Below are 25421 nucleotides of genomic sequence, written 5' to 3'. Positions count from 1 at the left end.
TGTAACATTTCACAAGTGTCAATAAGGATTTTAATAAATTAGATGGTTACATAAATTATACAGTACATAATATTATATCACAAACAGATGTGAAGTGTATTACTTGGAGCTCTCTCTTGAGACAAATGTTTCTACAGTACTCGAGCATATCACCGTTACTGTAAATTTGTATCATGTTATAAATACAATCCAAAAAATCTGATAAGGAGCTCTAGACGCTGGAGCACTTTAGTATTACTTTAAAGTGGACTCGCACAACGGTGAGGAGAAATTGCACTACCTTTTTATTCATCCCTGTAAAGTGTGACTCAGTTGTCATATTAACGTCATTTATTCCCGCGACCACTGGAGGGATCGAAGAAAACTGTATTTAATATGATAGCAAGGAAATAGGTGACTATCTTTCTGAGTGGTCAATATTTGTGATTATTATGTTCACTGTAATATTAAAGAAACTACGATTGTTTAAATGAAGCTAGACATTTTAATAGCACTTGATGAGTATTTAAATACATTTTTGCAACTTTTTGTAGAACAAAACGTGAACTGTTAAAACGGCAAGAGCCGGGTCTCAACCGACTCTCAGACAGTCAGATGTTTGCTTCTTTACGATACTGTGCTGTACATCTTCTAGTCTAACGTTACCTACTCCCCTCCTCTTTGTGTGAAATATTTCACTGAATGTAGCAGAATCGTTATATTGTATGAAACTGCTAGCTGGACGACCCGAAGAATTATCCATCTGCCGTTGGAATTTCTAATTTCAAGCACAATGACACCTTTCCATGTCAGAATGCAAATTCTGTACCTTTACTATAAGCGATCACTAGAATGGTTATGATAGAGAGTACGAAATCCAGCATCGTGTTTGCGTTGCTGATGACGATGGGGGAGCAAAGAGAGGGCGCGAAACAACGCCTACTCCACTCGGTAAATAGTGGAACTTCTTCCCATCCAACGTACGGATCGTCTTCAAGATAAAACCCAGTGCATTGGCTCGTATTCAGATTATCAGGAATTGCCAATTTTCTTCCACCGCCAGGATAGGAACCAACTACATATGGGTCGAGATCACAGTACGTATTAGAAACTCTGTAATGTGAAGTGCCACATCGTTATACTCTGACCGTTCCAGAAGCTCTCAAATGTCATTGAAATATACAAGTATTTTCATTAAACATACAAACTTCCTTCAAGATATCGGTAAATAAAGACGAGTATCAGGCACTGTCAGAAAATAGCTCAATTTGTTGTCATAGTTTAGATATTTTCAAAAGTTCCATAAAATTTTGATATATTAACTTGTGCAATTAATCGTGTGTAACTCATCTCGAGCGCCTTAGTTATTGGTAAAAATATTTTATACTCTATATTTTGGTAACTATTAATGTACAAAAAAACTGAAGCCACAATGGTACAATATCTTGTGTTTATACATGTACTGTAAAATTACTTCGCTATAATAACATCTCATTCCTTGTCAGGGTAAATGTCCTCTAGAAACCGTCCTGGTTGGGGTGGCCACCTAGAGCCGGATGGCAGTGCTTCACGGTGCCTCTTAGGAGTACTAGCGACGTAGTAAGGCCACTCTGTGGTCGATCTATTCGGAGCACCATTAATGTGGTGACGAGATTGGTGTGTCAGAGGATGGGCCCATTGGTCTTTGCTACTGGACAGCTCTCCAGTGTACTCTGTACCAAGTGAATCACCTGGCTCCTCTCCACTTCTTGAGTAGTGTTGATATGGTCTGGCCTCTGGATCCCTAACTGGATACCTGTAGTAATCATCACTGTCGCCTGGGTACTTGTAGTCATCGTCATCATCATGGTCGTAGTCTTCATACTCCTCATCGAAAGGGACTGAAGTGGTAGATGTAGGTCTGGTTTGAGCAGCTGGAGGACGGTGGGTCTCGTAGTAATTAGGATACGGCCTCATGGTTGTTGGCTCATGGTGATAGTTGTAATCGGGGCGTGGAGGCAAAGTTGACTTCGGCGTTGTTGTCATTGTTGGCTTATTGTGGTAGTTGTGATCAAGTTGCGCAGGTCGAGTTGGTTTTGGCACTGTCATCGTTGTTGACTCATAATGATGGTTCTGGTCACTCGTCGTTGTTGACTCATGGTGATAGTTGTCGTCGGGATGCAGAGCCCAAGTTGTAGTCGTTGTCGGCTCATGATGATTATTGTAGTCGGGACGTGATGGCCAAATTGGTTTCGGGGTTGTTGTCATTTTTGATTCATTATGGTAGGTTTGTTCAGGGCGTGAAGGCCGAGTTGGTTTCGGTGTTGTCGTTGTTGTTAACTTATGATGATAAATGTGGTCAGGGTGTAGAGGCCAAGTTGGCTTCGGTGTTGGTGTCACGGTTGACTCATGCTCGTAGTTGTGGCTGGGAAGTAGAGGCACAGTTGGCTTCTGTGTTGTCGTCTTCGGTTTCAGTGTTGCCGGCTGCGTTGACGGCTTTAGAGTCTTTGTCGTGGTGGTCGTTGTTGTTGTTGTTGTCGTTGTTTTTGTCGTTGTGTGTGGCGCTGTTGACGTTTTATCTACTTTTGGCTTCGTTACCGATGGTGCTGTGCTGGTGGAATGGATAATTTCAGCAGTGGAGTACTGGCCATCGTCAGGTGATGTTGTGGAACTCTCCTCTGGTGGTGAGACGGTGAGGGTTGAGAAATACTCCTCCAGTGCCGAAACTGCTCCAGGATGCCTGTTGGCTGGCTTTATGGTAGTGGTCGTCGTCGTTGGTGGAGAGCTGGTTGCTATAAAAAACAATAAACATATTCTTGGATATTACTGTCTCACATCATTAACGATATCAGGAAGTAAATGATTAGTACGTCACATGTTCATTGTCAGCTCATTTGTGTGATATCTGATAAATTATGCTGTCCCGTTTCAAGAACTGTCAAATGCCATTGAGAGATACATTCATTAAAAATCACATTTCCGTTAACATCTGAAGCTAAGCATGTCAACAGTATCATAGAAGACTGATTTAGAAAGTGTAATCATCCAGTTATTCAGCTGAACTATAATTAATCCACTGCACATTAATACTGTACTGAGTCCCATGTGAAATGTGTACTTAAGGTTCAATCAGCTACCAGAAAGTTTAAAATAATCTTTATCATAACCATCTTGTGAAAAAGATGACCCGCCGGGGTGGCCGAGCGGTTCTAGGCGCTACAGTCTGGACCACGCGACCGCTACGGTCGCAGATTCGATTCCTGCTTCGGGCATGGATGTGTGTGATGTCCTTAGGTTAGTTAGGTTTAAGTAGTTCTCAGTTCTAGGGGACTTAAATACTTAAGTCCCATATTGCTCAGAGCCATTTTTTGAAAAGGATGATTTCCTGGTTTTCAACGATTCTATAGAGGGCAACGTGCAAGGGAGTGGTAGCACATTTAGGCAAATACAATATGTTGTGAGACTCAAAGTTTGGATTTGTGAAGCGCGGTCAGCAGTAAACAGAATTTAACCTTTTATGTTTCAGTCACTTGCAGAGTCAAATGATGACAGATCGACTCTTCTTTGATGGAAAATAAAACTGTCGTTAAGTGGACCATATTCTACATCTGCATGGACATTACAGAATTAGGGAGACGGCTGGTTCGTTTTATAACTAACACAGAGGAAGCAAAAGTTGTTTTCAGTGTTCTCAAATAGAGAACGTATTTGCATGTAGGGTTTCAAAAGACATTAATTCTAGAACGGAGTACTTAAGCCTAGAAGAGAGAGTGACACTGGGTTCTGTTCAAGGTCCACTGCTTTCCGTAATATACACACACGAAAAAAAGTTTTGCGTCACCTCAGTTCCGAGAGTTCCGGAACCTGTACAGAAAACTGGAATAGAGATCAGCATAAACATCATTTCCGCCCTTTTTGTTTCTCACGAAGACCATACAATGCATGTTGTACCACCATACAGCGAGACCTTCAGAGATGGTGGTCCATATTGCTGTACACGCCGGTACCTCTATTACCCTGTAGCAAATCCTCTTGCATTGATGCATGCCTGCATTCGTCGTGGCACACTATCCACAAGTTCATCAAGGCACTGTTGGTCATGATTATGCCACCCTTCAGCGACGATTCGCCGTAGATCGCTCAGAGTGGTTGTGTCTTCCATAAACAGGTTTTCAATCTATCCCAGGCATGTTCGATAGGGTCCACATCTGGAAAACATGCCCGGCCACTGTAGTCGAGCGAGGTCATTATCCTGAAGGAAGTCATTCACAAGATGTGCACAATGGAGGCGATAATTGTCATCCATGAAGACGTATGCTTCGCCAATATGCTGCCAATATTGTTGCACTATCCGTCGGAGGATAGCATTCATCTATCGTACAGCCGTTACGGCACTTTCCATGACCACCAGCGACGTACGTCCGCCCCACATAATGCCTCCCCAAAACAGCAGGGAACCTCCACCTTGCTGCACTCGCTGGATAGTGTGTTAAGGCGTTCAGCCTGACCGGGTTGCCTCCAAACACGTTTCCGACGGTTGTCTGGTTGAAGGCATATGCGACACTCATTGGTGAAGAGAACGTGATCCCAATCCTTAGCGGGCCATTTGGCCTGTTATGGGGGCCCATCTGTACCGCGTTGCATGGTGTCGTGGTTGCAAAGATGGGCCTCGCCATTGAGGTCGGTAGTGAAGTTGCACATCATGCAGCCTACTGTGCACAGCTCAAATGTTAAAATGTGTGTGAAATCTTATGGGACTTAACCGCTAAGGTCATCAGCCCCTAAGCTTACACACTACTTAACCTAAATTATCCTAAGGACAAACACACATACCCATGCCCGAGGAAGGACTCGAATCTCCGCCGGGACCAGCCGCACAGTCCGTGACTGCAGCGCCCTAGACTGTACTGTGCACAGTTTGAGTCGTAACACGACATCCGGTGGCTGCACGAAAAGCATTATTCAACGTGGTGGCGTTGCTGTACGGGTTCGTCCCAGACATAATCATAAGGCAGCGGTCATTCAGTGCGGTAGTAGCCTTCGGGCAGCCTGAGCGAGGAATGAAATCGACAGTTTATGTCTTTGTGTATCGCTTTGGTTCACTCCCCTTCCCTTCTTGAGAGCCCTTCCTTGGCACAAAGTAACAAAGCGGATGTGATCAAACCGCGGTGTAGACCGTCTAGGCGTGGTTGAACACAGACAACCCGAGTCGTGTACCTCTTTCCTGGTGGAATGACTGGAATTGATCGGCTGTTGGACCTCCTTCGCCTAATAGGCGCTGCTCATGCATGGTTGTTTGCATCTTTCTGCGGGTTTAGTGACATCTCTGTACAGAAAACGGGACTGTCTCTGTGATACAATATCCACAGTCAACGTCTATCCTCAGGAGTTCGTAGAACCGGGTGCTACAAAACTTTTTTTGATGTGTGTAGATCAGTGATGTGACAGGTAATATGACAGATAGTTTTCTGTCTGCAGGTGAAAAATTGTTACTGTGTGAAGCGAGAAACGTAATGTAAAGTACTCGGAAGCGGATGTGAGGGCAAAAACAACCTATGGCTCACAACAAGTAGACTGTCGCTTAAGAGAACAAAACTCCGTGCATACGGTTTGCGGCAGGGGACACTTGCGAAATTTGTCTTTTACTATTGGATGTTTGTTGAAATCCCAGTGAAGTAAAGCATTTTATATTCTTGGAACTAAAGATACATGAGAAGCTTTCTTGAATGAATTACATTCAGAATCTCGTGCAGCGTCTGAATGCTGCTGTCTTCACAACAAGAACAATCTCCGCTGTCACTCATATTACAATGCACAAACTTTTATACGTTGCTTCATTTCACTTAACATGATACTCTATTTTTGGGAAAGTCTGCGCGTTTATTACGGATGTTCTTAAGCCTGGAAAGGGTAGTTATAATGTACTGCCGTGTTAACTGACGGGCTCCGTGCATGCCGCTCGGGATTTTTAGCTCGGTCATTCGTGAACATAGATTATCGCATGAGATTTGTGGTAAGGAAAATAGATTCGTTCCAAAGACACAACAGCAGTTACTCAGCGCATATATAAGAAAAATGACTTGCACATGTGTAAACTGCCTTTACATAAATATTACTGACAACCCGTAACTTTTGATCCTAAGTTCAAAGGATTTTTGTTCTGTACAGAGTTTTCTGACAGTAGATCATTGTCAAAATCTTCATTAATTGGATTTTCTTTCGCAAATTTTGTCTTTAATGTTTAATTTTGTCTTTTCTTTCAAATTTTTAAATTTTTATTGTAATTTTGTGAATTGTGCAGTTACTTTTTGTATGGCCAGGTTGTTTCTGTCTCTCATGTTCCCCCGGAGCTTGACAAAAATAAAATACTTTAAGGGAACCTAAGTCTGAATAGAAAGAGCGTGAAAGGCGATGCAATACCGTTATCGTTGTTAGATGTAAGTCACTTTTTGGGAAGATCTTTTGAATAGGAACGAAAAACACAGCCGAGGAAATCCCTCCAGATATTCGTAGTGGACTGAAGGGACCTAGTTGTCAGCCGTTTAGTACTCTTCAAATGGCAGTTGCTCAGAATGGCAACAGATAACAGCAATAAAGTTACTTGATTCCTTTAGTTTAGGTTCTTTTTCGTGTCCTGTAGGTCATGTTTGCGATAAAGTTATCAGAAGGTTTACAAATACGATACGCTTTCTGTATGAAAGCTGGTCATTTACATAACTGATTTTTTAAGCATAACACGAAACAAAACTTCATAAATGTATCACAATCATACAGGTACTATTTATTCAGAAATTCATTTGTTCCGGAGAAGGAATTATCAAACAGAAATGCTCCTTTCTTTCCAAGAGTTAGGTTAAGTTGTCGACAGTAGTGGCTATTTTTGATACTGGTGAAATACTTATTAATGGCTCTATTATTTTCAGACAGTGCGTGATTCTTACCAACAACTTTTATAAGAGAGTAAATGTACTGTCAGGCTGTTGTTAGTACGCATAATTGTTTAAACAGTTGCCTACATAGAGTTCAAGTGTGGGCACTAGGTTTTACCGTTACAGGACGTTTCTGTGCAGTGGAGATATTGTATCTGTGTGTGGTACTGCCCCAGGAAAGAATCTTACGTGATGTGAGGAACTGGAAGTATAGAACGTTGTGTAATTTTTTAATGTTTTCACATAAAAATCACCAATTACATAGGAGAAATGTTAATTAACCTGTTTTTGGAGATGTAAGAGATTTTTCTTCATGTTTTGGGACACCCAGGAATTTTGAATAGTACGTATTTTCTTTCCTCGATATGGTATTATCGTTAATGAAGCCTTGTATAGGACTGAATGACATAATTTTTTCTATATGATGGACCATTTTCCGACAGCCAGTGAAAGCTTATGTTGCATTGACTATTGTTTCTTCCATTTTAGTAACTCTGTTGGGCTTCATTATGTTGATTTCATCATCATAAAAAAGTATTATTTCTGCTGTTCTGAATTCAACAGTACTTTTACCTTAATTTCAAAATTATTTGAGAGTAGAGAACCTTTATTAATACTTAGCCGAGTTCCGTTGCTTTACTATATTAGCGATATCTGTACGAGTAGCATTTGACTCTCTAGACCGAGAAGACTCATACTTACTGGGTCGCCTGTAGCCCGACATAATTCCGCTGGCGTAGAGCCCAGGTCTCTTGCTGAAGCTCAGCACGTAAGCGGGAGGCCTGTCAACAAAAAACAAAAAAACAAAAAAAAACTTTGTCACTGACATGTAAACTTGGAAACAACGAACTAAGGGACAAAAAAAAAGGGATCAAATGGCTCTGAGCACTATGACACTTAACTTCTGAGGTCATCAGTTCCCTAGAACTTAGAATTACTTAAACCTAACCAACCTAAGGACATCACACACATCCATGCCAGAGGCATGATTCGAACCTACGACCGTAGCGGCACCGCGGTTCCAGACTGTAGGGCCTAGAACCGCTCGACCACTCCAGCCGACGAACTAAGGGACATCAATGATCATAAGGCGGTGGTAGCACCTAGGACTAAAGGTGTCATAAGGGCTATTAAAGGAGATATTCTTGCTTAGCCAGAGTGACAAGATACAAGTTGCAGAGTATCTGAGTACTCAACACCAAATATTCAGTGCTGGCAATGAAGATGTGAAGCATAGCTGAATAAAATTGAAAGATGACTTTCAGTAAGCCTTATCAAGCTTTCAAGGGTTGGGTAAGACCCATTGTGGTTCAACAGCCATGTTATAAAACTACTACGTAAGGAGAGCTCCATCATAAATTTAAAAGAGGTCAAAATCTAGCAGACGAACGAAATCGGAAGGTAGCGAAAACGACCAGAAGGAGAGCAGTGAGAGAAGCGTTCTACGACTTTGAAAGTAAGCTTCGGCCAACTGATCTGACAAATAATTCAAAGAAATTTTGAATTAAGTAAAATCAGTAAATGTATCGAAATCACCTACTCACTCACTCAGTGATCATACTGTCAAAGAAATGGAAGATGACAGAGAGAATGTCAGAGTACTGAATTTAGTCTTAAGAAACTGTTTCACTGCCGAAGATCGTAAAACGGTCCCTCCCTTCAAACATCTTACGAATTTTGTAATGGCCATCTGCACTAGATGAGCTACATGTAACTTTCTGTGAGAAAACTTGCTCCCCTTATAGCTGCAGTTTAGGTCGCTGCAGCATGCATGAATATCTAGAAATTGGAAAAAACGCAGGAAATTTCCGTTTACAAGAAGGGTCTGAGGACAAATGCACACAATTTTGGCCCTATAACATTAATGTCACATGGAGCAAGTGTTCTGATTACGAATTATCACGTTTTTGGACAACAGGAGTCTATAAGACTCAACATGGATTTCGGAAACAAAGATGTCCGAATCAAAGCTCGCTCTGATCGTCCAGATCACCGTAGAAATCGCCAATTTGGTCGATGCCGAGTTCTTTGACGTCACGAAGGCATTTCATGCAGTATTGCGCTGTCGTTTAGCGAAAAAAAAAAAACGAGATTGTCGGGTATCAGGCAATATTTATGATCGAATTTCTCACTGCAGAACGGCATACAATTCGAAATGTAGAATATTACTTTTTTTTCGATTATGGTTCCGAGTGGATCAATGCACTGTTTACCGCAAAAACGAAGCCTCTTCACACGGTAACATGGGTCTAGGAACGCAGTCTATTTGGCACTTACTGCAAATAGGTAACTAGTCCGGGACATGTTGCTGAAAGAAGGAAAGACACTATACAGTGGATGACAGTGTTGAACTCAGAAAACATTCCCCAAAAACGATACTAGTTCGCCATTGTTGAAATCGAGGTATACTCTTTTCGCGATTAGAGTTCCTGGTGGACTCTGTTCCATAAAATAATCTGCCTGAGCGATGATTTGTATGGGAAAGTCGTTCATAGACACCTATAAAGGTTTCTCACTATTTCGTAATATAATGAGATGACTTTTTCAATTGAATATCCGCATAGTGTTACCTAAAACGAATTACTTTTTAGACTGAGCAAAGCTGTACAACCTTTGGAACATCCTTCAAAGAAATCCTTCATATCTGTACTGCCTATAAATAACAACAAAATGTTTTATGTAACCCACAGTCCCTTTTCAAGTACCACGAATAAGATTTTAATATTCTTGTTCTCGCCATGCACAAACTATCAGTGATACAGAAAAATAGAACGGGACCTTGTTGTCCGAGATTTAATTGAGATAAATTTTCAGTTGGCATACGTTTCCGCTAGAGATCATAGATTTCCAATTATTGAAGAATTATTCAAGAAAAACCAACAAACGGGACCTTCAAAAGCGTTTTTCTTGAATAAGTAGAAAACCGTGGCCTCCACCGAAAATGTATCCCAGTACAAAATTTAATTATATTAAAGTTCGTACAAAAACGTACTATTCGTTTTTCCGTAGTTTTCATGTAGCGAGCGAGAGGATATGAAGATCTCACGCGTGGTAATTGAGAAAATTGCGGATAGCACGAAGCCATCGGTAGGGACTATTGAATCGCCCATGGGGTGTCCCAAAAAAACAACCACAAACGTCACAGACATGTTCCTTACACCTAAAGAAGAAAAATTCTCTAGTGGACAAGGACTCCAAAGTGCATACTTTGAGAGAGATGTGCACTTGTTCGTCTACGATACTATGAAACCATTTCTTATACTGAAAGCTCACCGCTTTTCAAATATTTTGGAGGAGGTTCAAATGGCTCTGAGCACTATGGGACTTAACATCTTAGGTCATCAGTCCCCTATAACTTAGAACTTCTTAAACCTAACTAACCTAAGGGCACCACACACATCCATGCCCGAGGCAGGATTCGAACCTGCGACCGTAGCAGTCCCGCGGTTCCAGAGTGCAGCGCCTAGATCCGCACGGCCAACCACGGCCGGCTTTTGGAGAAGGCAGCATGGACCAAAGCAAGACGAATTGTCTAGCAAATATGGGCCGTCTAAAATGTATACCTTGACAACTATGAGCACCTGTTCAGGAAAAATGTGTTTCGCACTAGCGAAGGTGAACATGTGCTCGAAACTCATAAAGTATGGATTTTTAAACCATATTTTCTGGAGTCTTTTTCTTGTTTTGATCAATACTTCCTCCTCCCAAAATATTTAAAGCAAAGACCTTGTAGCAGAAGAGATGTGTTTCATAGTGTTGAAGATGAGTAAGTCCTCATACCTCAAAACGTAGGCCTGTGTATTTTAGAGCCCTTGTTTACTAGACATCTTTTATTTATTTCTGTATAATGAACCTGTCCCTAAAGTCATAAAATTTCATTAAGTTTGTAGGTATTTTTTGGGACATCAAAAAGTCAGTATAAATTTGTAAACTGAATAAATCACGGAATAATGTAGATAGAGAGGTACAAATTGACACACATGCTTGGAATAACATGAGGTTTTATTAGAACCAAAAAAATACAAAAGTTCCAAAAATGTCCGACAGATGGCTCTTTATCTCATCAGAATAGCAACAATTAGCATAATAAAGTAAGGCAAAGCAAAGATGATGTTCTTTACTGGAAATGCTCAATATGTCCACCATCATTCCTCAACAACAGCTGTAGTCGAGGAATAATGTTGTGAACAGCACTGTAAAGCACGTCCGGAGTTATGGCGAGGCATTGACGTCGGATGTTGTCTTTCAGCATCCCTAGAGATGTCGGTCGACCACTATACAATTGCGACTTCAGGTAGCCCCAAAGCCAATAATCACACGGACTGAGGCCTGGCAACCTGGGAGGCCAAGCATGACGAAAGTGGCTGCTGAGCACACGATCATCATCAAACGACGCGCGCAAGAGATCTTTCACGCGTCTAGCAACATGGGATGGAGCGCCATCCTGCATAAACATCGTACGTTCCATCAGGTGTTTATCAGCCAGGTTGGGGATGATGCGACTCTGTAACGTATCGGCGTACCTCTCACCCGTCACGGTAGCAGTTACAAAACAAGAATCATGCATTTCCTCGAAGAAAAAAGGCCCGATAACGGTAGATGTGGTAAATCGAACCCATACCGTGACTTTCTCGTCGTGCAATGGAGTTTCCACGACAGTTCTAGGATTTTTGGTAGCCCAAATTCTGCAGTTGTGGGCGTTGACAGACCCTCGGAGAGTGAAATGAGCTTCGTCCGTCCACAACACGTTACTCAACCAATCGTCATCTTTTGAAGCGCCCACACCGCAAATGCCCTCCGCTTCACTAAATCGCCAGGTAACAGTTCATGATGCCCATGGATTTTGTACGGGTAGCATCGGAGGGTACGCCTAAGTGCCAACCAAACAGTAGTGTATGGAATGCCGTTGCGACGTGCGACTGCACGAGCGCTGACTCCCCTGTGCATAGACGAACCCGCTACAGTATCCATTTCTTCGTGAACTGTCTCAGCAGCATTACGCCTTGTGCTCGGTCGGCCACTATGGGATCTATCGTCTAAATAACCCGTGACTTCGAACTTCGAAATCAATCTCGCCACAGCTGCATTTGCCAACGGACCTTTAACCGTTCGAATCCCTTTCCTATGACGATAGGATCGTAACGCTGAACTAGCACTTTCCCCATTCTGATAATACAGCTTCACTAAAAGCGCCTTTTCAGGTAATGTCAACATGCTGCGACTGCTGGCGCATCTGATTCTCTCTCTCATTACAGCTCCTTTTATACACGATTGTCAGGTAATCCTAATTTCACATTAATAGTGGGTGTAAGTTTTAAACGATCGGTTACTAAGTTCTAAAACAAGACTGAGGAACAAGATGGTGCACGGTCATTGAAATTTGTTTCATGAGCGTGGCAACTAAAGCACAATAATTTCTCGTACTAAAAGCCCTTTTTGTGAGTTGAAATTTAATAAAATATCAGCATTAAATAATTGCCTGAGTAACATTGGGATCATTATACAGTAATTACGGGTTATGGTATGCTTGATAAAAATACGAAGATGTCTTTATCTGATGAAAGTGACAGATCGAGTTGTAGACGAAGCAATTGACGAGAATTTAGAACGGGATATTTTCGGTCGATAAATTCTTTGTATCGTAATTAAACAGCCTGAAACCTAAATGTGCTCTCAGGATATGGGTGTAGGCTGCATCAACCCAATCAGAAGAATAATGACTAAAGACAATTCTGTACAATAGACTGACGTCAGCGATATATGCTTATACGACGGCTGTCCAGAAAGTAAGTTGTGATTAATCGCGAAATGAAAATCACAGTGAAAATCAGAAATGTTTCATTTGTAACAGTTAGCCACACCTTTCAGCTACTTCTCTACGTAGTCGCCGTTCTGACTCAGACATTCGTCGTAGCGTTGTACCAACTTTCCAATACCCTCATGATAGAAGGCAGTCGCCAGTGCTTTCCGCCAATTCTCTACGCTGGCATAAAGCTCGTTGTCTGTGCCAAAATGTTGTCTTCATAGCCAGCGGTTCGATTGAGCAGAGATGAAACTCAGTGGGAGACGATTACGGGCTGTATTGTGGGCAACCAAACATTTCCAATTGAAACGACGCAGGAACATCTTCATTGCCCCTGCAGAATGAGGCTGAGAAATGTCTTCAAGAAGAAACCGCACGACAGTTATGTAATGTTGGTTGCATAGCATCAGGGGAAAATTCTCACCAGGCCCTCGTAATTGGCGGGAGACACTATTGTCTATAACATCTTTATGCGCTCACTAAGAGTTCAGGAATTAAAAGAGCGACGTACTTCTACGTAGAGTCATACTAGAGACACTGCCCAACACATCTTTGCAAAGCTTTATCGGATTTTCATAGTCGTTTCCATTTCGCGACCTATCGTAACTTACTTTCTGGACAGCCCTCGTAGTTCACCTGTGTGATGATCCCTCTAGAAAACGGGAACGACCTGCGCTTTTTCTCTGATCGCTTGTTATTTTTCGCTATTCCGGCGGCCTACGTTTTACAGAGCTGTAAGTGCAGGGGTGCCTGGAGAAGGCTGCTGCAAGGCTCGTGACGTGTGAGAGAGGCCCGGAGCTTTGACTTACAGCAGGATGGTCCCCTGCTTGGCGGCGGGTCCTGCGCCGTTCCTGGCCAGCACGCTGCCCACGGATGGCCGGCCGTCGGGGCCGATGCCGCCCCACATCGCCGTCACACCGTCGTCGTCGTCGTGTTTGTCTGACGACAAGCAACACACACCACATAATTAGCAGACACCCGGAAACATGGACGACTTGTTTGTAATTCTTAGGATGTGAACAATACACTGACAGAACAAAAATTGCATATTTTTTTCCAAAGGAAATTCCGCGCTGACTGTATAAATGATTTTTATTAAATCGCACCACTTAACTGTGAATCCGGTCGCAGATTTAATAAAAATCATTCATACAGTCAGTGCGGAATTTCCTTTGAGAAAATGTCGAAGTTTGGCTTTGTTTGCACGCCCTACAAAACAAAAATCGCATCACCAAGAAAGAGTTGTGCGACATAAACTAAAGTTGATAGGTAGCGTTACTTAAACATCGATAGTTTACACATACGAAATCGTACTGTTATTAAAAACGATCGATGTCTCGATTAACCTTCAATTGTTTTGGGCAGGTGTTTAAAATGAAAAAATTTTTTAAGAATATTTTATTGTTTAAAATACAACATTACAAGATATGCAAAATTTGTTTTATGTAAAGTAAAAACGTTTTTATTTAGTCTGTTGCGTTTTTTATTAATTATTTCTCTTGCCTTGGAGAAAATCCTCGCCGTCTCGTGTGGCCGAGCGGTTCTAGGCGCTTCAGTCTGGAACTGCGCGACCACTGTGGTCGCTGGTTCGAATCCTGCATCGGGCATGGACGAATGTGATGTCCTTAGGTTAGTTTGGTTTAAGTAGTTACAAGTTCTAGGGGACTGATGACATCAGGAACTGAAGTCGCTAGACAGCATAAATATTTAGTGGACATAACGCGCAAATGCTATTTTTCAGAAATCTGACGTACGTTACTCTAAGAATACTTGACTAATTTAACGACACCGACATTACGCTACTGCTGATTGAGCAAAAATAGTAGATCATCCGATTTCGAACTGGTAGATGTATCAGTAGACGTATTAGCACGGTTCATAGATGGTTCTGATTCAGGTTCTGCTCTTGGTTCAAATGGTTGTTTGCTTAATGTCGCAGATTCACGATATTTGTAGTAGCTATATGTTTATCGCAAGTTGGAATTTCTTATTTCTACAGAGTCAGATATTATCTCAGGTAAAATGGTTCAAATGGCTCTGAGCACTATTTGACTTAACATCTGCGGTCATCAGTCCCCTAGAACTTAGAACTACTTAAACCTAACTAACCTAAGGACATCACACACATCCATGCCCGAGGCAGGATTCGAACCTGCGACCGTAGCGGTCACGCGGTTCCAGACTGAAGCGCCCAGAAACGCACGGCCCCAACGGCCGGCGGTTCTGCTCTTGGTGTTGATGCTATAATAGTAGCATACTCTTTCCGAAGTAGTTGTGCAGCGTTGTCAGGTCCTTGAACTGTCCTGGAACTAAGTTTTTTAAAATCTAGGATCTAATAATGTCGCAAGCGTATTAACAGTCCGTGTATCAAATGCTCTCAAGTCTTTTTGGACTGATTTGATAAAGGAATCCAGAACTCTTTGTGCTTCATTAATTGTTAAGGTGCTCTCCAAGTCTGAACACTTTGCAGAAATACCTCGTATAAGAGGTATAATTAAGGAAGCAGTGGAGTATGACTCCCCTAAGATTGTTGTTGTTGCCACTTCAGAAAGTCCATGAATACCTGATTTTGCTATGCCGTATTAATTTTTGTTCACACAGTGTTGGGCTTCGCTTTCGTTTCTCACTTACTCTGTTATCGTACCGACTTCAAATGCAGCTTTCAAATGTAACCTTTGCGGTGTGCTATAAATAACGCGCGGAGGTAACAATGTTTTGGAAAGCCCATTATAGAGACACGCACGTTCAAATGTCGCGTTTATTTGTAGTAATGAATAAGGTAATAAATGAAGCCTATTTTAACACAATTATCCAATGTTTTATTACGGATGGCATTATCCGCAAACAGAACACAAATGAGATGGCGGCTTCAGATTTCTATCGACAAGTGAGAGGAGATGGGGCGCGGGCGGGAGGAGGGTGGGGGAAGGGAAGCTACCAAGAAAAACTTTACAAGCTATACCGACTCTACTTCTCCAACACGTACCGATTACAAGAATCAACCGAAACTCAGCATGGCGTTCACAAATTAAAGAAGAAAACTTTTTAAAAATGTTACTTACATGTGTGATAGCTTTAGCGTTGAGATGACTTGCAACTTCTGTCCCTTTTATTGTGGGTGAAACTAATTTTTTGTCCATTGTAAAACGGTTAAGTCGACACCAATACGCCTTCATTTGCGTTTCTTATCCGTATGTTCTTTGTAACACTCAAAAAATGGTTTCAGTCTTTCTCGAAATATTGTTCCTTCCGCGCGTCATTTACAGCGGTCCACGCAAAATCTACACTTTGGATATGTAGTTCAAGTTTGTACGATAAGAGAGCAGCAACTGAGAAACAAAGACGAGCCCCGACACCATCTAAACCAAAATTAACACTGGATATCAAAATCAGCTAGTCATGAGGTTTCAATTACTGTGTCGTTATCGTCCGAGCAAATAAACAACGTGCTCTGGTGTGCGATTTATTCGGAAGTGCTTCCAATTCTGTTAGCAAATCGGAACAGAATTAAAGCTTCTGGTGCTTATGAAATGGCGTCAATAAAATGCATATTTTTTTGTTAAAAAAAAGGCTAATCGCATCAACTTGTAAACATAGCTCTTATGAACCAACCCAGAACACTCCTTATACAGTAATAGGAACAGTGAACAGTTAAATGAGGATTTATCTGGCAACTGCTGTCTAAGGCATGAACAGTTTTTTTCGAACCTTGATGGTCAGATGGTCTAGATGGCAGCGTATCGACAACGATCATTTGTGCATGAGGATATTGGAGCCGGCAATGGTGGTCGAGCGGTTCTAGGCGCTGCAATCTGGTACCGCGCTACCGCTGCGGTCGAAGGCTCGAATCCAGCCTCGGGCATGGATGTGTGTGATGTCCTTAGGTTAGTTAGGTTTAAGTAGTTCTAAGTTCCAGGGAACTAATGACCTCAGAAGTTAAGTCCCATAGTGCTCAGAGCCACGTCAAGATAATCAACTTCCTTTTTGACTTTTGAACTGATTACCGTGTAAATATTTTTTATAAAGTTTCTAGATTTTTTTGGTTGCATCTCTTGCACTTGATATAGCACACAAGCTATTCTCTTGCCTTTGAATTCTATTACTAATCCACGATACTCTAGCTTTTCACAACGCTTTCTTTTCAAGTGGTCTCTTGTATTGGTCGTATTCCCTGAATGTTTATATTCTGTTGGCACATTGAGGCCACCTCCTACGATACCCTGAAGAGCAAGTAGCTTTAGGGGCAGCATTTTTTTCGTGACGCTTGAAAAATTATTTATCATGTGGGAGAATGCTGTAAACTCGAAAAAATTAAAATAAAGATGAAAATAATGATGAGATAATTCATTTGCTCTACAAGTTTTAACAAGGGGTTTCAGCATTAGCGAGCAAGAGCTTTAGAAATGGATACAGGATTAGGAACTTTTGGAAAAACTTTACCGGACATTCACACTCACCTCTTGGCAAGAAGAGATTAGTTTTGTCTCACATCTATTGAAACATTCACATTTCGCCCGAATTACTTATAAATATGCATTGCAATGATATGAAAACAGATATCATGAAAACACAGCCATATCATTTAATGATTATGTCCAGTCACCATTTAAATAAACACACTCGACAGTTACCTTTTTTCTATATTCAGTTTTGCGGATGCTGATGCGTCCATGAACGAACAAGTTCCCCTAATCGAACAGAATGCAGGCAGCCAACAAATGTAACATGTTTATGGTTCTAAAAAAACAGAAGTAATAAAGGGGCGTGAGGACGGCGTCGATGTTTTGTGTTTACGAAGCGCCTCATACATTACATACATTACATACAACTGAAAACACGTGTAAGTATAGTGATGACTCAATAACAGAAGAGTACAAGAGTGAGTTTGTTTAATTAATAACGATAAAAATCGCATTTATTGTAAAATACATTATTCAATGCGATCTAAAACGCTTAGCAAATATTTTAAAGTCATTTTTTCCTCTACTAGCTGCGTTGTAATACAAGAGCTTTATTTACATTTGTATTCCGTGGTGCAAATAAGTACGCCTTCACATTTGCAGACGGCCATCTGTATAATGTATAATCATGAATCCACGTTATTTGCGTGTGTAATTTTTACCACAAGCGCCTGATCGGTGCGAGCTGTGCACGATAGTAAGTTGTCGTCACTGGAAGACAAACAAGAAAAATTCCTCTCACACGTCCCCTCCCCCACAGCGGCCAGTCTATTAACAACACACGTATGTGAACAGCGTAGACTAGCTATGGCGTCACCATATTTGATGTTGATTAAATATCTTCATGCAATCTACTTTCCTCCTGAATACTAGAGGCCTTGGTGTAATAGGCTCCGACCATTTTTCGTGCCAATTAAAGAAGAACTACGTGATAAACAATATGCCTATCGATAGTTAAATCAGACTACCGACAGTGCTGATAGTGCAAACACTATAGATTAATGTTAGATTTTCGATGTTTAAGTTAACGCTATTGATAGGTGCGTTTCTGCGTCTGATATACGACGTCTATTCAGGTCCGCGCCAGTCGCCTAAAATGGCGCTAGTATTGCCACAATCAGGATGCAAGTCACGTTTGCTTTAAATACACGCTGTAACGGCCATGAGCGTTAACTGACTTTGAGATTCGACTTGGTGAGTTGGTGTTAGTCCAGAACGCCTTTAAGGCGACAAAGACGCCATTGCCAGCACTTCACTGAGTTTGAACGAGGTCGTGTAATAGGGCTACGAGAAAATGGCTCTGAGCACTATGGGACTTAACATCTCAGGTCATCAATCCCCTAGAACTCAGAGCTAATGAAACCTAACTAACCTAAGACATCACACACATCAATTCCCGAGGCAGGATTCGGTTCCAGACTGTAGCTCCTAGAACCGCTCGGCTACTCCGGCCGGCGGCTACGAGAAGCTGGAGTTTCCTTCTGTTACACTGTAAAAAATACTTGGCTGTAATGTAGCCACTGTACATGATTGCCGGCAGTGGTGGACACGAGAATGTACGATCCTAAGAAGACCAGGCTACGGACGGCCACTGGCGTTACCTAGAGGGAAGAGCATCGTGTTCGGCGTATGTCTCTGATGCATCGTACTGCGTCTGTAGCAACAGTTTGAGCGGCATTTGGCACCACAGTGACGCAACGAACAGCTACAAATCTGTTACTTCAAGGATAGCTCCGAGCCAGATGCCCTGAAGCGTGCATTCCACCGATCCCAAAAAACCATCCATTTGTGACAACAATGTCAAGCGAGAGCTCACTGGAAGGCTGGGTGGAGGTCCGTTGTGTTTTCTGATGATAGCTGGTTCTGCCTCGGTGCCAGTGATGACCGTCTGTTGGTTAAAACGAGGCCAATTCTCGGCCTGCAACCAACCTGTCTGTATTCTGGACACACTGGACATACACCTGGAGTTATGGTCTGTAGCGCGATTTCCTGTGACATCAGGCGCGCTCTTCTGGTTGTCCCATGCACCCTGACTGCTGATTCGCACTGTTGTGATGTAATTCACCAACAGCATTCCGTAGGGTGTTTTCCGGCAGGATAACGCTCGTCCATATACCACTGTTGTAACCGAACGTACTCTACGGAGTGTCGTCATTTCGCCTTCGCTTGCTCGATTACGATATCTGCGTCCAATCGAACGCAAACTGCCATAACCGTCCCTATATTGTCCGACCATGTGCCACACACATGGAACTGCATCCCACAAACTGATATCCGGCACCTACAGAACACATTGTTTGCGGGTTTGCATATTTGCATTCAACATTCTGGCAATTGCACTGGGTCTTAATATAACACTACTTTACATCAACAGTGGCTACACTCGCGCTTACATTACCCTGTGATCTTGCTGTGTTAATCACTTAAACATGTTACCTACACAAATGTATCCCAGAAAACTCATTACTGAACATTACTTATTTTTGGTGTTGTGATTTTTTTTCTGTCAGCGTATAATGAACGAAACTGGAAGTTATATGTTAGGGCTAAAATTTTGCTTCCGCCGTTTTGCAATGGATGGCGGTGGCAGAAAATTGTGGTGAAAACGGTTAGTCTCACTGTCGTACAAAAAGCTTCGGCATTTGTAAACATAGCGCCATGAGAATATTAGTCGATTTTTGATTGCATCATAAGGTTATTCTCGATTGAATATGTCAAATTACGAACCAAATTCTCAAATTTTAATTTTCTGTTCTAACACGGAGAAATCTGGGGCTGAGACTCATAAAATACTTGGTACGATCTACAGTGAGACACCTATTAGTGAAATAACGTACAGAGAATGGTTTCAACGGTTCAAGAAGGATGCTTCTGAACGTCGAAGACGGCATGGTGGTGGAAGAGCGAAGGGGTTAGAAGGTACTAAAGCGGACGTAAACAATCACAGCAGACCGTTATCGAAAGCAGTGCCCAGAGCACTGAAAGGCAAATGGCCACAATAGAGAAGTAGAGATGGAAAGATGATTTTGTAGGATGACAATGCACGACCCCAAGTCTCAAAACCCGTCAAAACATACATGGAAACCTTGAACCCCATCCGCCGTATTCTATAGACATTACTCGCAGTACCACTTCCGGCCATATGAATAAGTGCAAAATTTGATCGATTCATGGATCACAAAAGACACATACTTCTTCCGATGCCAGTTTTGTAAGTTTTTCGCAATAAACCTCGAGCCTCCAGAAAAGTCAATGTTGTAGACCTAATCAGTCTTCTTACTTACAAATAATTTGTTCAGGATATTTAACTATTATACATACAGAGAGGGCTAGTATACGAGAATGAAACAATCAGGTAATCCTAATCGACATAGGACTGGTTTACCCTACACGGCGTATTCACAAACACAAGCATGCAAGCGTTTTAACGCATTTAATGTACAAGGAAACGTTTATTTCGGAATACCGCAAATTAGGAGTAAATTGCAAAGTCATAAACTGCGTGCGTTTGAATTTATCATCATTCCACCAGCACTGACGAACAGCGCTTCTACAACAAGTGTATGCGTAGTGGCTCGGGAGCCAGTGCCATAGGCTCCCATATCCCCGGACTTGAACGCGTTGGATTTCTTTTCCTTTTTTCTTTTGGATTTAAAAGAATTGATACATTCTACAACTGTTGATAGCGTCGACGAGGTACAGGAAAGGATTGTAGACAGTTGCCAATGCATTCGGAACACGCCTGAGATTTTTGAACGTTTGGGGGTATCAATGAGCAGACGTACTAAAGTCTGCCTTCACATGAACGGTGGTCATGTGCAACACTTGTGGTAATATGTTGTTCCTGAAACGCATGTCGGCAGGTTGGATCCTCGGAGATCCTGCTATAAGGTGTTCAAGAACTCAGTTGTAATACGTTGTACCTGGAAAACCGATGGTTTTCGGCCCTATGTTCTTAGGATTATTTGTTTGTTTCATTGACCTCTACTCGTTCGCTTCATTTGTACTTAACAATATTCAAACAGCCTCTATGTGTGTATCACTATTCCTGTTACACTGTTAGGGTCTTATAGGGTTTCCAAACGTGAGTTTGCAGATAAATTTTTGATAAGGAACCCATTTCCGAAAATATTGTTCGGTACAATCAAATTAACTTCAAAATGAAATTATCTATTTCGCCTCTCAAATCCCAGTACCTCGAACTATACCTCCAGCAGCAAAGGACGTGGTACCTCATTTACTAATGATCCACCAGAAATTTCACAAAATACATAAAAATGATAACTTGGGAAATGCACATCTCCACTATCTTCCATATCTACAAAGTCTTGAACCGTCCTATCCTCTCCTACGCAGTTGTTACTTGGATATGCGAAATAGGAAATTTGTGATAAGTTCCTGCGGGACCAAACTGCTGAGTTCATCGGTCTCTAGGCTTAAATACTACCTAATCTAACTTAAACTAACTTACACTAAGCGAGCACTCGATCCTCCGATAGGAGGAGCCGCGCGAACAGTGGCAAGGCGCCTCAGACCGCACGGCTACATCGCGCGGCCTGGTTGTGCGTATCACTGAAGTTCGTTCACTTTAAATCCTTGAACACCACGGCCTCAGCTTCGCCTTCCACATCCGTTACCTTCCTCCACATGATTATTTTAACATCTCACCACATTCCCTCACCTATTTGCCGAGGCTGGGCTGCTATCCATAAATTAGACTCCACCAGTCTGATTGTTTCCACTCTAATTTACAATACTGATACCTGCCGCACATATAACAACGTTGCACCAATACTTAACGAGTACCCTCTCCCACCGAAACTTGCAACAGACTTGCTTACCGAGACAATGGATCCTGCGGCGATTTTTATCAAATCTATCTACTTTAACTCTTCTCTCTCCATAACAAACATTCCTCCCTCTTTCGCTACTTCTCCCTGTACCTTGCCTCTTCATATCCTGGATCGCACAAGTTCACCACTTCATTTCTGTTTACTCTGATCAAATGCACCCCCCTTCCCACCCCACACCGACACTCATGATCACCACTCATCTCGACAAGACACTCCACCACATGAAAAGTCCCTTTTCTTATATCCCCAACTGCTACATTACGGAACCTCCAACTTTCTCTCTCCTAATCTTTCCCATCTGTAGTGTCGCTCGATTCCACAAAAGATGACGAATCACTGTGCATTATAACAAGATTTAGTATGTTTTAAAGTAGATGTATATGCCTTTTGCAACTACAAAAAATTGTGTTCTGTTTCTTTCTTCACCAGAAGAATACATGACGCGTCTGAAGACCGAGCTCTGCCTCCCGCTGCTCCCTAGCTGCAAAGAGGCCGAAGGCCATCGCTTCTTGGAGAGGCGTACGCAAATTGCCCTGCAAAGTTTCGTCCGTAATTTTAAGTGGAGTTATGTTACTTTCTATTATGGAAGATAGCCACATTGTTGTTTGCTTAATGTCGCAGATTCGCAGTATTTGTAGTAGCTATATGTTTATCGCAAGTTGGAATTTCTTATTTCTACAGAGTCAGATATTATCTCAGGTAAAATGGTTCAAATGGCTCTGAGCACTACGGGACTTAACTTCTGAGATCATCAGTCCCCTAGAACTTAGAAATAATTAAACCTAACTAACCTAAGGACAGCACACACATCCAGGCCCGAGACAGGATTTGAAACTGCTACCGGTTCCAGAATGTAGCGCCTAGAACCGCTCGGCCAATCTCAAGTAAATACTATCGCAGTTTTATTAATATTACGCAGGTTAGCTCCAACGACTACGCAATTTATTTTTACAAGTTACTAAGAGGAAGTCCTACACAATATTTTAAATAGAAGAGACGATTGCTTTTTTTTCGAAGAGTTGAATATATTACACGAGAGGAAAGCACGTATTTACTATGATTTTTACGTATCTCTAGTCTGTGCCGATCAGAGGCATATATTTGATTTACCGAACACAGTCCATAAATAAGTAAATAAAATGCAACACCACACAGTTCTTCTTTCTCGGATAACCTTTCTCCACCGATTTTTTTTTAATTGCTTGTTTCATTTAAGAAGTAGTGAATCAACAGCTACATATTTTAGTGCCACTTACCAAAATAACCTTGATAGTGACAATAAAACTAGCTGTTTGTGTATCAGCCATTCATCTACACTCCTGGAAATGGAAAAAAGAACACATTGACACCGGTGTGTCAGTCCCACCATACTTGCTCCGGACACTGCGAGATGGCTGTACAAGCAATGATCACACGCACGGCACAGCGGACACACCAGGAACCGCGGTGTTGGCCGTCGAATGGCGCTAGCTGCGCAGCATTTGTGCACCGCCGCCGTCAGTGTCAGCCAGTTTGCCGTGGCTTACCGAGCTCCATCGCAGTCTTTAACACTGGTAGCATGCCGAGACAGCGTGGACGTGAACTGTGTGTGCAGTTGACGGACTTTGAGCGAGGGCGTATAGTGGGCATGCGGGAGGCCGGGTGGACGTACCGCCGAATTGCTCAACACGTGGGGCGTGAGGTCTCCACAGTACATCGATGTTGTCGCCAGTGGTCGGCGGAAGGTGCACGTGCCCGTCGACATGGGACCCGACCGCAGCGACGCACGGATGCACGCCAATCCCGTAGGATCCTACGCAGTGCCGTAGGGGACCGCACCGCCACTTCCCAGCAAATTAGGGACACTGTTGCTCCTGGGGTATCGGCGAGGACCATTCGCAACCGTCTCCATGAAGCTGGGCTATGGTCCCACACACCGTTAGGCCGTCTTCCGCTCACACCCCAACATCGTGCAGCCCGCCTCCAGTGGTGTCGCGACAGGCGTGAATGGAGGGACGAATGGAGACGTGTCGACTTCAGCGATGAGAGTCGCTTCTGCCTTGGTGCCAATGATGGTCGTATGCGTGTTTGGCGCCGTGCAGGTGAGCGCCACAATCAGGACTGCATACGACCGAGGCACACAGGGCCAACACCCGGCATCATGGTGTAGGGAGCGATCTCCTACACTGGCCGTACACCTCTGGTGATCGTCGAGGGGACACTGAATAGTGCACGGTACATCCAAACCGTCATCGAACCCATCGTTCTACCATTCCTAGCCCGGCAAGGGAACTTGCTGTTCCAACAGGACAATGCACGTCCTCATGTATCCCGTGCCACCCAACGTGCTCTAGAAGGTGTAAGTCAACTACCCTGGCCAGCAAGATCTCCGGATCTGTCCCCCATTGAGAATGTTTGGGACTGGATGAAGCGTCGTCTCACGCGGTCTGCACGTCCAGCACGAACGCTGGTCCAACTGAGGCGCCAGGTGGAAATGGCATGGCAAGCCGTCCCACAGTACTACATCCAGCATCTCTACGATCGTCTCCATGGGAGAATAGCAGCCTGCATTGCTGCGAAAGGTGGATATACACTGTACTAGTGCCGACATTGTGCATGCTCTGTTGCCTGTGTCTATGTGCCTGTGGTTCTGTCAGTGTGATCATGTGATGTATCTGACCACAGGAATGTGTCAATAAAGTTTCCCCTTCCTGGGGCAATGAATTCACGGTGTTCTTATTTCAATTTCCAGGAGTGTATATCATCTCGATTTTACGTACTTTACACCATCGTTTAACGATTTTTCTGGCTATATTTGATAAATAAACTCCTCCAACTGTATATGAACCAACATTTGCAGGAACGCAACCGGTTTCGTGATATCAAGTCACATCCTCCCTAAAACATTAATCTCATAAGGTGGGAAGGTGGGGGACTCAACCTTCTCTAAATTTTTGGTAACAACATTTTATTTAGAGAAGGTTGAGCTCCCTCTTTCCCATCTTATGTGATTACTGCTATAGCGAAGAATATACACCCGAGGATGTGATTTGATATATGGAAACCGGTCATTTTCCTGTGAATAAATGTCCATATACAGCTGGAAGCTGTTTACTTGTCAGTTAAGGATTACTTCAGCTGCTGCTGCACACAGCATAAGGCCATTTGTAAGATTTTTCTGCCTTTAACCGTTACGAGTGTTTGGTATTGACATTAGTTTTTCTTGTGACTCGACGGTCTGGAATAGTGTGCGGTGTCTAGACGGTAGAAGTCACCTGGTACCGTGACACGGCAAGCAGCGGCCAGGGACCCAGAGACTCACCTCCGTAGTGAGCGGCGTACTTCTCGCCGTCGGCCAGCTTGTTGGCGATGAGGCCGCCCAGAGTCGAACCCAGGATGGGCAGCAGCACGGCCGACAGGCCCGACGCCTGCAGCAGCG

The 25421-nt window shown here is 42.9% G+C and overlaps 1 protein-coding gene across 1 annotated transcript; it reads right to left on the bottom strand.

Annotated features, from left to right (window-relative positions):
* LOC126284654 (mucin-2-like) lies at positions 1 to 25421 on the bottom strand. Its single transcript, XM_049983759.1, has 4 exons — positions 25305 to 25421; positions 13500 to 13629; positions 7590 to 7669; positions 1 to 2750 (listed from the first exon to the last, which is right to left on the bottom strand). Exons 2-4 carry the CDS (start codon positions 13595 to 13597, stop codon positions 1471 to 1473), a joined length of 1458 nt encoding a protein of 485 aa, XP_049839716.1. The 5' UTR covers positions 13598 to 13629; positions 25305 to 25421; the 3' UTR covers positions 1 to 1470.

This window comes from Schistocerca gregaria, chromosome 8, assembly GCF_023897955.1.
Source record: "Schistocerca gregaria isolate iqSchGreg1 chromosome 8, iqSchGreg1.2, whole genome shotgun sequence".
NCBI classification, from domain to species: Eukaryota; Metazoa; Arthropoda; class Insecta; order Orthoptera; family Acrididae; genus Schistocerca; species Schistocerca gregaria.
This window is presented reverse-complemented; position numbering and strand designations above follow the sequence as displayed.